This window comes from Oryctolagus cuniculus, chromosome 16 (genome assembly GCF_051225735.1).
Source record: "Oryctolagus cuniculus isolate XC-2025 breed Fujian yellow rabbit chromosome 16, ASM5122573v1, whole genome shotgun sequence".
Lineage (NCBI taxonomy): Eukaryota > Metazoa > Chordata > Mammalia > Lagomorpha > Leporidae > Oryctolagus > Oryctolagus cuniculus.
Genome location: NC_142882.1, coordinates 90,099,512 through 90,114,685, shown reverse-complemented (window position 1 = coordinate 90,114,685; position 15,174 = coordinate 90,099,512). Strand labels below are relative to the sequence as shown.

At 54.9% G+C, this 15,174-nt stretch overlaps 1 protein-coding gene across 3 annotated transcripts; it reads left to right on the top strand.

The window, feature by feature from the left end:
• Positions 1 to 3,245: 3,245 nt before the first annotated feature.
• On the top strand, positions 3,246 to 13,428 carry SUN3 (Sad1 and UNC84 domain containing 3). Of its 3 annotated transcripts, none has more exons than XM_051853187.3 (7): positions 3,246 to 3,286; positions 4,447 to 4,606; positions 5,623 to 5,707; positions 6,476 to 6,591; positions 7,970 to 8,137; positions 11,171 to 11,263; positions 13,157 to 13,428. In XM_051853187.3, the coding sequence occupies exons 1-7, from the start codon at positions 3,258 to 3,260 to the stop codon at positions 13,274 to 13,276; spliced, it is 771 nt and encodes a 256-aa protein (XP_051709147.3). In that variant the 5' UTR covers positions 3,246 to 3,257; the 3' UTR covers positions 13,277 to 13,428. The 3 variants fall into 3 exon arrangements, with proteins under 3 accessions (XP_051709147.3, XP_089172093.1, XP_089172092.1); XM_089315967.1 differs by having other exon boundaries at positions 4,447 to 4,619; positions 5,600 to 5,707; XM_089315966.1 differs by lacking the exons at positions 3,246 to 3,286; positions 4,447 to 4,606; positions 7,970 to 8,137 and having other exon boundaries at positions 5,117 to 5,707.
• Positions 13,429 to 15,174: the final 1,746 nt, after the last annotated feature.

The following is a 15,174-nucleotide window of genomic DNA, read 5'->3' as shown; positions in this document are numbered from 1 at the left end:
GTGGCCCTGGGCCCTGCAGAGCGGCCACCAGCCCACGGAGCTTGGCAGAGGATCACCGACCACACTCCAAGCCGCCCCCGCAGCGCCTCCGGTTCTGGGCTTTACTCTGGGTGCTGGGTTTGCTCGCTGGCCACCCCTCCCCATGCCCCACGTGGTCAGCCCGTGGCTCACCAAGCCTGGGCCCGGCCCACGTTCCCTCCTTTCCCCTCTGCAGTCCCCACTTGGGTTTTTGTCCTCCGTGGTTTTGCGTGGTTTGTGTTCTTGCAGTGGGATCTGCCTGAAAGGATCCCGGAATGAGGCAAATCAAAACTGTTTCCAAAATGGTGGGGACGTCTAGTTTTTGAGGACCGCTCCAGTTGTTTTTCAGCAATGGGAGGGGTGTTTCCTGGAGTCCTTTTGCAGCCGGAACGGGACAGGGAGGCAGACGGAACGACGGGACTTCCGCAGTGGGGACTGAGACCCGCTGCCTCCCCTGACAGCTCCCAGCACAGCTGCCCTTTGAGGAGGAGGATGGCTGCTCAGCAGGGAGGAAGGCACAGGAGCCCTGGTCTGTCCCTGTGCCAACCACTGAGCCCTCTTCCACGGCCGTCGGTCGCCGTGCGCCACACAGAAGCGTTTGTGAAATGTCCCCTGGGCACGGCGCTGTTTGGGCAGCACTCGAGCCTGAAGCAGAGGAGCAGGCTAACCTGCGGAGAAAAGTGGAACATTCTCCCCCACATAGCACGTGGGTGGGCACTGTAGCCCCCCCCCGCACACGGCCGTTCTCCCCCACATAGCACGTGGGTGGGGTGGGCACTGTAGCCTCCCCACACATACACGCACTCACACTCGCACACGCACACACACCGACACGTCCACGTCCAGCCCTAGCACCTGTGAGTGGGACCTTGGCTTGGAGTATAGGCCTTGTCAGATGTCATCAAGGGTCTGGAGAGGAAGCTGCCTGTGATTGCCCACGTGGACCCCACACGCGATGGCAGGCGTCCCCACGGAAGACACAGAACAGGGGGAAGCCGGGCAAGGAGAGTCAGCGACAGGCGGGGCACCCCTGGCGCACACAGCAGGACCTCCCAGAAGCTGTCCCAGCCTCCAGGACGGTGAGTGGAGCTGCCGCGGTCAGCTGCCCAGGCGTGGCTGCCTGTGCCACAGCCCCAGGACACTCACGCAGGCGCGCCGAGGTCTGTGGGGGCTCAGTGTGAGCTCCGCTGCTGTAGGGGCTGATGGTGGACACACAGTGTCTGCTTTCAGCCTGGTGGGAGGAGGCCACCACGGGTCACAGCTCTAGACGCCACTGCTGGACTCCTGCAAGACTTCGTTTGGGGGTTTAAGCCCAGGAGGGCGGATTGTTCCCTCCACTGTGGTCTCGCTGTGCTGGGCTCCTCACGGATGATGAACCGTGTTCAGTGGAATCTGTCGGGAAGGCGAGTCCAAGCGTAGGCAAAGAAGGTCTGAGGCCGCTCCTTGGGAGCGCGGCCGGTCCTCCCCAGTGGCCTCTCGCCAGATCTCCTGTCTCCCCGCTCTCCCTGCCCTGCCTGTGTGCCACGGTCGGCCTCTGCACAGTTGACACTGGTGCCGTCTCATTCGACTCCTCTTCTCACTGTACACAGCAGGTGGTAACAGCGACCTCCCCCGGTGCCCCGTGTATGTGAGCGTGCACCGGTAGGTGTGTATGTGTGTGGGAGTGTGTGTGCATGTATGTGCCTGTGTGAGTGTGTGTGTACCAGTAAGTGTGTATGTATGTGAGAGTGTGTGTGCATGTATGTGCCTGTGTGAGTGTGTGTGCACCAGTAGATGTGTATGTATATGAGAGTGTGTGCATGTGTGTCTGAGTGTGTGCCTGTGTGAGTGTGCATGGCTGTGTGTACCAGTAAGTGTGTATGTATGTGGAGTGTGTGTGTATGTATGTGCCTGTGTGAGTGTACATGGTTATGAGTGTGTGTACCACTAAGTGTGTATGTGTGTAGGAGTGTGTGCACTGAAGTGAAGCCCATGGTTATGAGTGTGTATGTACCACTGTGTATGTACCTGTGTGAATGTGTGTACCAGTAAGTGTGTATGTATGTGGAGTGTGTATGTATGTGCCTGTGAGTGTACATGGTTATGAGTGTGTGTACCAGTAAGTGTGTATGTGTGTGGAATGTGTGTGCACTGAAGTGAAGCCCATGGTTATGAGTGTCTATGTACCACTGTGTATGTACCTGTGTGAGTGTGTGTACCAGTAAGTGTGTATGTCTGTGGAGTGTGTGTGCATGTATGTGCCTGTGTGAGTGTGTGTGTACCAGTAAGTGTGTCTGTGTGTGGGAGCGTGTGTGCATGTATGTGCCTGTGTGAGTGCACACCAGTAGGCATGCATGTGCCTGTGTGTGTGCACCTGTAGGTATGTATGTGTATGAGAGTGTGTGCATGTGTGTCTGAGTGTGTGCCTGTGTGAGTGTGAATGTGAGTGTGCATAGTTATGAGTGTGTGTGCACCAGTAAGGGTGTATGTGTAGAAGTGTCTGTGCACTGAAGTGAAGCCCATGGTTATGGGTGTGTGTGTACCAGTGTGTATGTACGTGTGAATGTGTGCATCAGTGTGTGAGTGTGTATGTGTGCATGCCTGCCCCATGCTGTATACAGGCGGATAGGGTGGGTGAGTGGGGCTTCAGCCCATGCCCAGGCCAACGGCCCCAGGGTACCTCATATGTGAGCAAGTGCCCACCAGCATCTCCGGGGTCCACCCCCTTACTGACCCTGCTACACGCCATGTCCAAGACAGCAGCTCTGTCTCCCCGGGCCAGACCTGTGCAAACGCGCAACCTTCCTGAGCCGACACTTGGCAGGGCCGGGGCTGTGCCGCCACCCCCTGAGAGTTACTGCTGATTTGACTCCAAAGAAATCGCATCCCCTTCTTATTAAAAAGGGGAGAACCCCGCCTCGTTTACAGAGTTGAGCCAGAGCACTCGTCCCTCTGCGAGGCCACGTGCTCCCTAGTGCTGCTGTCTCCTCCTCCCGCCTCTCCTCCTCCTCCTCCTCGGGAAAGGATGTGCCATCCAAGAGCTCTCACCAGGGGAGAGGAGGCCTGTGATACCCACCCCTCCTCAGCTAACCAGAGTGCAGGCGAGGCTGGGGAAGGCGCAGGGCCTCGCAGCGTGCGCGTGTGCCCGGCTCTGCGTCTCCGTGCTCTGCATCTCCGGGGTCCAGGAGGGGAAGGAGAAGGAGCACGGCTGGAGTGGGCGGTTGTCCAGTGCTTCTCTCTCCTTGCAGGCCCGGCTTCGAATGCCTAAGGAGCACCTGGAGCTTCTGAAGTGAGTGCCCCTCCCGCGTGAGTCCCGGCACTGAGGCCTTTGTGTGAAACCATGAGCGGACACAGTCACCGCACGCCCTTCTCCTGCCCACCCCCAGAGGATCTGTTTGGGGGCAACGCGCCTGCCCCAGTGAGGGGCTTCCTTCCGATAAACTCGAATAGAACCAGACATGCCGTTTTGAAATGAACGGCAGACTGGTGTGCCGGTCTCCCTCCCTCCCCTCCCTCCCTCTTCCTTTCCCTCTGTGCAGAGAGCATAAGGAATGCAGGGAATGACGCCGCCCACGGTGAGGAGTGGACCTGGGGCAGCTCTTCTTTCTCCGTCTTTCGCATAAGCTAAAGTAGTTCTGAAACAAGACAGCGTTTCTGTGACTTCAGAAGGTCACCTGTGCCTTTATATTGACCTCTGCGGCTCATCCCGTAAGGGGCTGTGTCCTGGGACGGGCTCTCAGAACCACTGATGATCAGAGAACGTGAAAGCAGCCCGGATGTGTGAGCTGGCCAGGGTTCAGTTTTCAGAGCACGTGTGCATAGTGGCTGGGCTAGGAGGGGCGTTCAGCTGACCCCACGTGCCTGCGACACTTGGGAAGTGCAGTGGGGCACGAAGTCACTATCGCTATTCTGCCGCAAGTTCTGTGCACAGAATAAAAACTGAAACACAGCACAACTTCAGTGCTTATTTCTTTGAAATGTTTGTATTTTTCCCAATTTTAAATTGGCATCTTTTTGCATTTTGGGGAAAAATACTGGACAAATAGTTCTTCTGGTTTTTTCAATACAAATATCTTGTTCCCGGGCATCTTCTTCTTCTCCCTACCAGTAATTTCTAAGCTGTGAGAGCAGTGGAACGCGTTTCTGCCGGCGCGAGGCGGCTGCTCCCAGCTGCCCCAACCACGCCTGGCTTGCCAGGGCACTGACTTCAGACAGGCATCCCAGTGGAAGGCTCCTGATCCCGCCAGTGAGCGGCAGGAAGGCTGAGCCCTGCCCCCAGGGAGCAGGCCAGGCGCCGCGTGCCCAGGCGTTCCTCGCGGTGCAGAGCGCCCGTGGGCAGACCGCACCTGCTCTCCCCTCACGGGAGAGCTCACGTCCTCAACACTAACACGCCGCATCCTCGCCGGTGACCCGGGCTTCCCCTCTCACCCTGTGCGTCTCCCCTCGCAGGAAGGAAAGCCAGACTCTGGAGAACAATTTCCGAGAAATTCTGTTTCTCATCGAACAAATCAACGCCCTGAAGGTGCTGCTGAGGGAGCTGCAGGAGGGCGCGCACAATCGCAGCTGGAGGGCCGCCCAGGACCAGGACGGGGCCGCGGACCCGGACGAGGCAAGGCGGCACGGTGCGGGGTCCGCGGCCGGTCCTCGCGCTCCGCCCTGACTTCTCTGCGTTCCCTGGGGTTGGCCACTTCTTCACGCGTGCGGTGGCCCAGGGAGCACCGGGACTGCGGCCTGCCCCGCCTCCCACCCACACAGGCCTGCCCTGCCTCCCACCCACACAGGCCTGCCCTGCCTCCCACCCACACAGGCCTGCTCCGCCTCCCACCCACACAGGCCTGCCCGCCTCCCACCTACACAGGCCTGCCCCGCCTCCCACCCACACAGGCCCCCACCCACACAGGCCTGCCCTGCCTCCCACCCACACAGGCCTGCCCGCCTCCCACCCACACAGGCCTTCCCGCCTCCCACCTACACAGCCGCAGTTAGAACCCAAAACAAGGGGCGGCTCAGAACCCGCAGCCTCCACCCACTGCCGCCCCCTGCTGTATTCAGCCGAGTAGGCCCTCCTCCTCCTTCTCTTCCTCCCCCCCCCCGTCCCCCTCCCCCTCCCCCTCCGCGCTTCCCCTCTGTAACGTCCGCTCTGTGATGCTGCCCACCTGCGCCTGTCGGTGGGGGCTCCAGCTCCCAGGCACGCTGCCCGTCCTTCCTTGTGCTGACATCGGAGCGTCCTCCGGAGCCTGAAGCTCTGGTATCAGCGACCGCGCGGTCGTCAAGAGCCGTCTGGGTTCCCAGATAACCGCAAAACGACTGCTCTGCTGGGCACCCAGGAGAGCGGGGCGCAGCCGCTGTCCTGCTGCAGCCCCCCCTCACGCAGCCCCGCCGCCAGAGTGCTGCACTGCAGGTGTCGGCCCGCGGGAAGGCGTGCGGGTCCCTGACACATCCCAGGCTTTGGTGCCCCATGTGCGCTGGCCGGACGGTGACCTCCCGACCCCACGTGCGGTGCCTGGCTCGGCGGCGGCAGGTGCTGTGCCTTGCAGAGTGGGCAGTTTCGGTGCAAATCAGTGAAGCGAGGCATCAAAACACGAGCAGCAGAGATTCACAGAAAAATGTCTCGCATTTGTGCAGGAAATGTCACACTTGGTCAACTACGTGCTTAAGAAGTTGAGAGAGGACCAAGTGCAGATGGCTGATTATGCCCTGAAGTCAGCCGGTGAGTACAGAGGCAGGGAGCGGGCGCGCGGACGGCGCGCGCAGACACGCGTGGAGCCTCCGCGCCGCTCTGCGTCCGTTTGCTTACCACTTTGGTTACTGCAATTATTATAGCTTACCTGCCGGAGGGACACGTCCGTCCATCTGGTGCCTTGCGAGGGGGGAGTTTAGTAAGCCTGGGTAGTAACGGGGAGGTTGGAAACCGTTACTGGGAGCCGTGCAGCTTGGAGAGCCCGCGCTGGGAGCCTGCGGAGGAAGCTGGGGGGCCCGGGCGGGGCTGGGGGTGCCCTGTGCGCTGAAGGATCTGCCGCTGCTCCTCTAAACGCCCAGGCTTCAAGGCCCTTTTTACAAAGTGTTGTCCCCCTGGATTAGTGGCCAGGGGCCTCGCTGCGGGCCCCTGCCTGTCGGAGGAGCCTACGAAGAACTCGTGGTTGCTTTTCTGCTTCTCTTATTTTTGATGAATGGGACAGACAGAAGTGTCCTTTATCACATGACCGGTTCAAATAAGAAGTCCCGTGTTTCCCCTTGGATAACGCATGGGATCCACATACCATTTGCATTTCAAATCCAAGTACTGCAGAATTCAGCACTTTGTCGTGGTGTCAGTCTTGGACGAGTTGTGACGCCTTCCCCCGGGCACTGGGACAGACGTGCCGTAGCTGCTATCAGTATGAATTTTACCTTGTTTATAATTATCCAACAGTGTTTTAAAGCGCAGCTGATGTGTTTTGGACAGTGTGATCTGCTTCTAATTACTCTGCAATTGTAGGAGCCTCCATCATTGAGTCTGGAACCTCAGAAAGCTACAAAAACGACAAAGCAAAACTGTACTGGCACGGAATAGGGTTCCTGAACTATGAAATGCCTCCGGATGTCATTCTTCAGGTACAAGCTAAGCTCAGCTTTAGGATTCTGTTCTTGTGCTTTATCATGAAGGTAGGAAAACGGAGGCCGTGTAAGAGCCCTTGAACCCATTACCCAACCGGAAATCATCTCCTTTTCCTATTTATGGGCCATGAACTATGAATGATTCATTATTATTATTATTATTATTATTATTTTAAGATCAGTAAACTATCTGCTTATCAAATAGAATGTATTTGTTCTATACCTTTTAAAATTACTCTTGGCCGGTGCTGCGGCTCACTAGGCTAATCCTCTGCCTGCGGCACCGGCACCCCAGGGTTCTAGTCCCGGTCGGGGCGCTGGATTCTGTCCCAGTTGTTCCTCTTCCAGGCCAGCTCTCTGCTGTGGCCCGGGAAGGCAGTGGAGGATGGCCCAAGTGCTTGGGCCCTGCACCCGCATGGGAGACCAGGAGAAGCACCTGGCTCCTGGCTTCGGATCAGCGCAGTGCGCCGGCCGTGGCAGCCGTTTGGGGGGTGGACCAATGGAAGGAAGACCTTTCTCTCTGTCTCTCTCTCTCACTGTCTAACTCTGCCTGTCAAAAAAAAAAAAAAAAATCTATTCTTTAGCCTTCCCTTCTGCTGACAACTGGTCAGTCACACTTTACTGAAAGTGCTCGTGCCCCAAGTGCTAGGACTGTGTTCAGTGCTATTGGGCCACCTGTGCTTATCCAGTCCAGTTGTTACAGGAGACATGGCCAGGTAGGATTCCCACTGGATCTCTCAGTTCAGTTTGAAAGGCAAAATACTTCTTCTCACGATCCACACACCTGAAGTAAGTCCCCAAGTTAGAGGGCCTTCAGGGAAGCCCTCGGATCTGTTCCTGGCTACGGTGTCTGATTCAGAAGATGGTGAGACCCCTTCCTCTTCTGTACCACCAGGACCAACATCACCGTCACCATCATCCCCGCCGTCACTGGCATTGCTTCAGTCACTATCACCAGCCCACCGCCTGTGCCACTGTCACCCAGTCACCACCTCATCACCACGACCACCGGTGCTACCGTGATCCTCACATCCGTCACCACTGGCACCACCACTGTGGTGACCATTTCCTCTGCCGCCGTCGTCCCCGTCAGCCCCCCCCCCCAGTGCTCCCACCACCATCCTCACCCCCCACACATCGCTGTTCACCAGGAACACTGCACCTCCTCGCAGCTCACAGCCCAGGCAGAGACACAGGCGCACATGCCTGTGACAGGGCGCTCTGGAAGAGCCACAAAACCTGGGGGTCCCGAAGTCCCTGTCGGGTGGGCACCCTGCACCATGCCTTCATGTGGCAGGCAGTCGATCGCCATTCTCGCTGCAGTGTGGTGGGCTCACTGCACCAGCTCAGAGGTCAACCCGTGTTTCCTTTCCAGCCGGACGTCCACCCGGGAAAGTGCTGGGCCTTCCCGGGGTCCCAGGGGCACGCCCTGATCAAGCTTGCCAGGAAGATCGTGCCCTCGGCTGTCACCTTAGAGCACATTTCTGAGAAGGTGTCTCCCTCAGGAAACATCTCCAGCGCACCCAAGGAGTTCTCTGTCTATGTGAGCAGCTGTCCAGTCTGTTGTTGGGAGTGGGTTGGGAGGGAGACGGTTGCCCAGGAAACAGGAGCTGCACACCCATCCTGCTGTGCAATCAACTATGGGTCACTTACTCTGTGACTCCACTTCTCACCGGTCCAGGGGCAGATGTGGACCGGCAGAGTTCTATTAGTTCATTTCATTTTTTACTGTCACCGAACTTACACGCGTACGACTTAAAACCCGAGGTTTCCACGAGGTCCGTCACAAGGCAGTGGCTCCTGGTCCCGCTGTCCCTCCGCTGGGAGCTTCCCGCGTGTTTGGTTCGTGTGGTGTTTGTCTCCGTATTCACGTTGGCTGTTGCCTCCTGAGTTTTGAGTGTTGGTTGTGACCTGCTGACATCTCCATGGTTCCCCGGCCCTCTCAATATCTTTATGTCTGACTTTTTAGATGCACGGATTGATGGACGTATAAGTCACATGCCGTTGAATTCACCCACTTAAAGTGAACCTCATGGTTTTAGTGTGTCCCCAGATGTGTGTCCATCATCAGTCAGTTTTAGCACACTTTATACCCCACAGAAACCCATGGCCCCTGGCCGTCAGTTCTGCTTCTCCGCTGATCTGCGCTGTCCCGGAGCGTTTACCTGTCCCAGACGCTTCCTACACACAGAGTCACGCGTGTGGTCTTCTGGGAGTGGCTTCTTTCGCTTCTCAATATTTTGAAACTGCATCCTTGTGGCGTATGTCAACATCTCTTCTCTTCCATCGTTGACTGATGTCTCAGTGTGTGGGTGTATTACATCTGTTTATCCCCTCATCAGTCAGTGGGCATTTGATGTGTTCCCACTTTCTATGGATATCATGAACATTGCTGCTACACCTGTGTGCAGGTTTCTGTGTGGACATCTGGGTAGGTGTTTCTCGTGGGTAGATGCCCAAGGCTGGGATTGCTCGGTCACCGGGTGAACCCGTGTGCAATGTTTAGGCTCTGCTAGGCTGTGCATCTTACTTTTGTTGTAGGCAGTATTCACTTGTTCTCAGCTGAACCATGCACTGTATCTGAATACTGTTTTCTGTATGATGTTTGCATGTTTCTGAACACAACTGCCATATTTTTATTTAATTTGCTTAGTTTTTTATATTTCTATCACTAAAACATTCCCAAAGGTTTCTTTGGCAGTGTGACTGTCCTCGCACTGTGTTAATTCATGTCAGAGAACTCACACGTCTCCTACTTTCCTCCCTTCCTCCTCCTCCTCCTCGTTTGGATATTGCTTCTGAACTCTCTGACCTCCTCCCATCTGCTTGCCTGGTAGTCCTGACACGGGACTGCTATTGTGACATTTCATTCCAGCATCCTGAGAGTTCAGCTTCTTGTCTAATTATTATTTTTAAAAAGTCCTTTCTGTCATTTTCATCCTCTATTTTTTTCGTTCCACCTTCTGGGAGATTTTATCAATTTATACTTTTACCTCTGTATTGAATTTTTCCTTTCTGCTGTCATGCTTTTACTTCCTAAGGCTTTTTGTTTTTGCAAACATTCCCTTTTATAAAAAACTTATTTATTTATTTAAAAGGCAGAGTTACATAGAGGCAGAGAGAGAGGTCTTCCATTCGCTGGTCACTCCCCAGATGGCCGCAACTGTCGGAGTTGGGCCGATCCGAAGCCAGGAGCCAGGAGCTTCTTCCAGTTCTCCCACGTGGGTGCACGGGCCCACACACTTGGGCCATCTTCCACTGCTTTCCCAGGTCATAGCAGAGAGCAGGAGCAGCCAGGACTCGAACCAGTGTCCATATGGAATGCTGGCACTGCAGGCGGCGGCTTTACCTGCTTCACCACAGTGCCAGCCCCAACGCTCCCTTATATAAAACCTCTTTTTTCTTTCTTTTTTTTTTTTTTTAATGTTCAGAGCTGCAGGATTTTCTCTCATGCCTCTGAAGATATTAATTATACTTTGGTTCAGTTTTCTTTGACTCCTTCTCTTTATCTCCAAACCACTTCCTGGTTTACAGGATCTCTGTCTTTCTTGTAAAGAGCTTTCCTCCAGTGTCTGTGATCTGTCTGTCGCATTCATGGCTCGGCAGTAGCAGAAAGATGGCTGAAACTCTGCCCATGGTGGGGCCCCGTGGGTGAGCTTCTCATCAGAGCATCCGTTGTCCATTGCTTCTGGAGGCGCAGGAACGTGGTACCAGGCAAGTGAGCCTAGGAATCCTGTATCTTTCATGTGGGAGGGATCGGCTCACCCACACACCCCGAGGAGCTCCTGGGACAGAGAAGGCTGTGGGGCCACCGGCGAGGTCACAGGCAGGACTCAACCCACTAGGTTTGGCTCCATTCTGTGTCTCACAGCTGAGGGCCTGGGGAGGGCAGTGACCAACCATGGACTGGGGCTCTAAGGTTCTTTGAAATGACCGTCAGCCAAGCCTTATAATAAGCCTTAGAGTCACGGGATACATTAATTCACACCAGCGTGGTGGCCTCTCACAGCCTCGATCCGGAGGTGCAGGGGGCAAAATGCACAAGGCAGCTGCACGCGGACGTCGGTGTTCCTGTCAGTCGTCAGAAGCTCCTGTTCTTTGGAGGGGGTTGTTGTGTGATCAAAGTCTGCGATTGGATGGAGTTTATCTCATTTTGGAAGACTTTGGGTGAACATGGGGACTTCTCCAACAGACTGCAAATCCAGTTCTTGGGCTGGGATTTGCTCTATATGTCTCTGTCTTTCTTTTATCTGCCCACTCTGTCATCTCTCTCATCTGTCAATCTACCACCTACCTTTCATGTCTTCTCCCTAGCTCCCTCTACCCCATCCATCACTCATCTAATATATTTATCTTCCCTTTCTGCATTTACCCCAGCTTTATCTCCACTCTGGTCATCTCCACGATTTATCTAGTCGCTCCTGTGCCAGCCTCTGGCCTCGTGAACCCTTAAGTCAAATGCCCCTTCAGTGGACAGGCGGGCACGGGCACTAGCCCTGTCCCTGGCCGGCACACAGAGGCATTTTTAACCAAGAACCACACATCATAACATCCATGTCTGGTGCTGTCTTTACAGGGAGTCATGAAAAAATGTGAAGGGGAAGGAATTTTCCTGGGTCAGTTTATATATAACAAGACAGAAACCACCGTTCAAACGTTTGAACTGCAGGTAACGGGTGCGCGGGGAGGATTTGTGGGGCTGCTTCATGCTAAGTGCCGTGCGAGACTCGGTAAGACAGAAACGCGATTACGGCTTATCTCAGCCCCGGTGTCAGCTCCAAGTGCTTCCATGTGAGACAGGCAAACACAAAAGCGGTTCCTAGGTCAGACCCGTCCTCATCTGCTGGGGCATTTTTGTCCATCTCAGTTCTTCTCTTAACTCTGCTGCTCCCTCGATGCTGGGTTTCCACCCGCTTTCTCCTCTTCCTTGGGTTAAGGGAAGTTGGGTTGGTGCAATATGAAGTGGATGGACTATTTAATACCAGATAATGTAGTAAAACTCCTCTTCCTAACCCAACAGTTAGCTTATAAACTCCCTGAGGTATATGAAGTATTTTTTCCTTATTTCTCAGTCACCAGAAGTAAACAAAGACATGATTGAGGCATCTCATATTAAAAAAACAAGTGCTTTGTGACATTTCTTGGTCAGTCACAAGGAAATCAAAGTCAGAAACAACATACGGTTGGCCCTCCTTATCCATGGGTTCTGCCTCTGGATTCAACCAACCATTGATCAAAAATATTTTTATAAAGATTTATTCATTTATTATTTGAAAGGCAGAGTTACAGAGAGGCAGAGGCAGGGAGAGAGAAAGAGAGAGAGAGAGAGGTCTTCCAATCGCTGATTCACTCCCCAAATGGCCGCAATGGCCAGAGCTAGGCTGATCCGAAGCCAGGAGCCTGGAGCTTCTTCCAGGTCTCCCACGTGGGTGCAGCGACCCAAAGACTTGGGCATCTTCTTCTGCTTTCCCAGGCCACAGCAGAGAGCTGGATCGGAAGTGGAGCAGCCGGGACTGGAACCAATGCCCATATGGAATGCCGGCACTGCAGGTGGCAACTTTACCTGCTATGCCACAGCACTGGCCCCTCAAAAATATTTTTAAAAAATGCACCAATAGGGGCTGGCATTGTGGCACAGTAGGTTATGCTGCCACCTGCAATGCTGGCATCCTATTTGGGCAGCAGTTCAAGTCCCAGCTGCTCCACTTCTGATCCAGCTCCCTGCTAATGCACCTAGGAAAGCAGTGGCCGATGGCTCAAGTACCTGGGGCCCTGCCACCCATGTGGAAGCCCCCAGTGAGTTCCTGGCTCCTGGTTTCAGTGTAGCCCAGCCCTGAGCATTGCAGCCATTTGAGAGGAGTAACCAGCAGATGGAAGACTCTCTTTCTCTGTCTGTCTAACTCTGCCTTTCAAATAAATAAATAAGTCTTTAAAATGCATCAGTACTGAACACGTGCAGCCTTTGTCTTGTCACTGTTCTCTAAATGATACTGTACAGCCACGGCTTGGATAGCGTGTACATTGGATTAGCTGTTACACATCACCTAGGCATGATTTTGAGTGCACCCGTGGGGGTGGGGGGATTGGTTTGAGGGTTGAATGCAGACACCATGCCATTTTATATAAAGAACCCAAGCAGCCACCAGTTTTGGTGTCCACGGGGGTCCTGGAACCAGCCCCCTGCAGATACCAAGTGAGGACAAATCCACGACCAAGTTTCACTTCGGATTGTAGGTTCACGTGCGCTTGGACTCATGCCTTCGCTTCTGCACTGGCTGCACAGAGCTGGTGTTCACACAGCAGCCAGCCCCCTGCGGCCTCCCCGGGGAGGCAGGAGCAGTGGGAGGGCGGGCACTTCCCTTCCTGCCCGTCTGCTGGACGGGTCATGGGCGCTGTGCTTAACACAGCTCCTTTTCTCACCCATTCCGTCAGCACTTGGAAATGCTTGTGTTAGGAAGGCAAGAGAGAGTTTGGATTTTCCACAGTGGTCGCATTCACTGGGATTCTTGGACGGGGATGTCCTTGGAGGCACTAACGCTCACTTTCTTTTCTTTATTTTCAGCATGAAGTTCCTGAATCCATATCGTGTGTGAAACTTAAGGTCCTTAGCAACTGGGGGCACCCGCAGTACACTTGCTTATACCGATTCCGGGTGCACGGCACCCCCAGTGACCACACCTAGAGAGCCGTGTGGCAGGCTGCGACCACACGTCCAGAGCGGTCAAGGGCTTCTGCCCCCCAGGGAGGGAAACGGGGAGTGGGAGAAAGCCTCCAAGTGGCTCCTACTTTCTAGTAAAAAGTGAATGGATTTTACTAATAAAACGACGAAAGCAAATTCACTGAGCCTGCAGGAGTGTGGCTTTGAAGGATGCGGGCTGCCAGAGTGCTGCCGTGTCACAGACAGTGCGATCCAACAGCCTCTCCTCCGGGCCTTGGCCGTGGTGCGCCCCTCTGCGCCGGGCCCGTGTCCTCGCCGCCGCTGTTCTGTGACGCCGGACTGGAGGCATGGGGAAATGCTGCTGGATGAGCGGCTGGTCCTTTTTAAGTAAAAAGAACAAATGAGTGACGGGTTCTGGCCGTGTCTAGTGGCAGAACATCTGATGAACTCCTCGACATAAAGAAAACATCGCAAACCAGGAAAACTAGAAAGTTCACAGATGTAAATTTACCAGCCACTGAATCAATACCATTCATAAACACACAGAACCAGTTAGAGTGCAGTGCCTAAGACCACAACAAAGCTTTTCGAAAATCAAGAAAAAGAAAGAAAGAAGCAAATAGGTGTTTTATACCCATGTGAAGACAACTTCCAGCAGCAGTGGAAAAGTTAGGGCCGGCGCCGCGGCTCACTAGGCTAATCCTCCGCCTGCGGCGCCAGCACCCCGGGTTCTAGTCCCAGTCGGGGCGCCAGATTCTGTCCCGGTTGCCCCTCTTCCAGGCCAGCTCTCTGCTGTGGTCCAGGAGTGCAGTGGAGGATGGCCCAGGTGCTTGGGCCCTGCACCCCATGGGAGACCAGGAGAAGTACCTGGCTCCTGGCTTCAGATCAGCGTGGTGCACCGGCTGCAGTGCGCTGGCCGCAGCAGCCATTGGAGGGTGAACCAACGGCAAAAGGAAGACCTTTCTCTCTGTCTCTCTCTCTCACTGTCCACTCTGCCTGTCAAAAAAAAAAAAAAAAAAAATTACCCCGTCCTTGGCTGGGAGCCTCCGCCGTCCAATCTCAGTTCTCCGGAACTGATAAACCCGACTTGGTCTCAATTAAAACTCAGGAACGCCCGGGCACTCTCGGGGCCAAGAGGTTTCAAAGCATTATTACTAGAAAAGTAATCTGAGCGTGGCAGTGTTACCACGATTTTCGTCCTTTGACATACGTATTCCAGGTAGCAAGGCCGACCAGGATTCAGCTTCAGTTTTAGGTCTTAAGATAGAGAAAAGCTGTTTGCAGTTTTGTACCTTGCACATTAGAACACGCGCGTCGCCATTACCATGAATACTACATCCGTTCTGGAAGTCAGATTAAGGGCGACGTCCGGTCTGCTGAGGCAGAATCCTCCGGCCTTGAAAAACCACCCTGCACCCAGCGGTGCCTGGTTCTCCCTTCAAAACTTCGTCTAAGAAAAAAAATATTCTCACAACATGGCTCAGTTCACGAGAATCCGGGATCTGGAGCGGCTCATCCTGGCCGGGAGGGAACTGGCCTGATGGGGGGGGGGGGGGCGGCCTGATGGGGGGGGGCAGCCTGATGGGGGAGAAGTGCTGTGATGGGGGGAACCAGTCTGGTGTGGGGGAGAAACCAGCCTGATGGGGGGGGGATTGCCCTGATGGGGGAGGCCGGCCTGATGGAGGGGAACCGGCCTGATTGGGGGGGAAGTGCCCTGATGGGGGGAAGCGCCCTGATGGGGGGGGGCGGCCTGATGGGAGGGGGCCGGCCTGATGGGGGAGAAGTGCTGTGATGGGGGGAACCAGTCTGGTGTGGGGGAGAGACCAGCCTGATGGGGGGAACCGGCCTGATGGGGGGGATTGCCCTGATTGGGGGGGGCGGCCTGATGGAGGGGAACTGGACTGATGGGGGAGAACTGGCCT

What these genes read in the sequence shown, in the direction of transcription:
- SUN3 (XM_089315967.1), top strand. Translation starts at nt 3,258, where the DNA reads ATGCCTAAGGAGCACCTGGAGCTTCTGAA. An exon ending in GAGCACCTGGAGCTTCTGAA is followed by an intron (nt 3,287 to 4,446) that starts GTGAGTGCCCCT and finishes CTCCCCTCGCAG; the next exon opens with GAAGGAAAGCCAGACTCTGG. An exon ending in TTCAAACGTTTGAACTGCAG is followed by an intron (nt 11,264 to 13,156) that starts GTAACGGGTGCG and finishes CTTTATTTTCAG; the next exon opens with CATGAAGTTCCTGAATCCAT.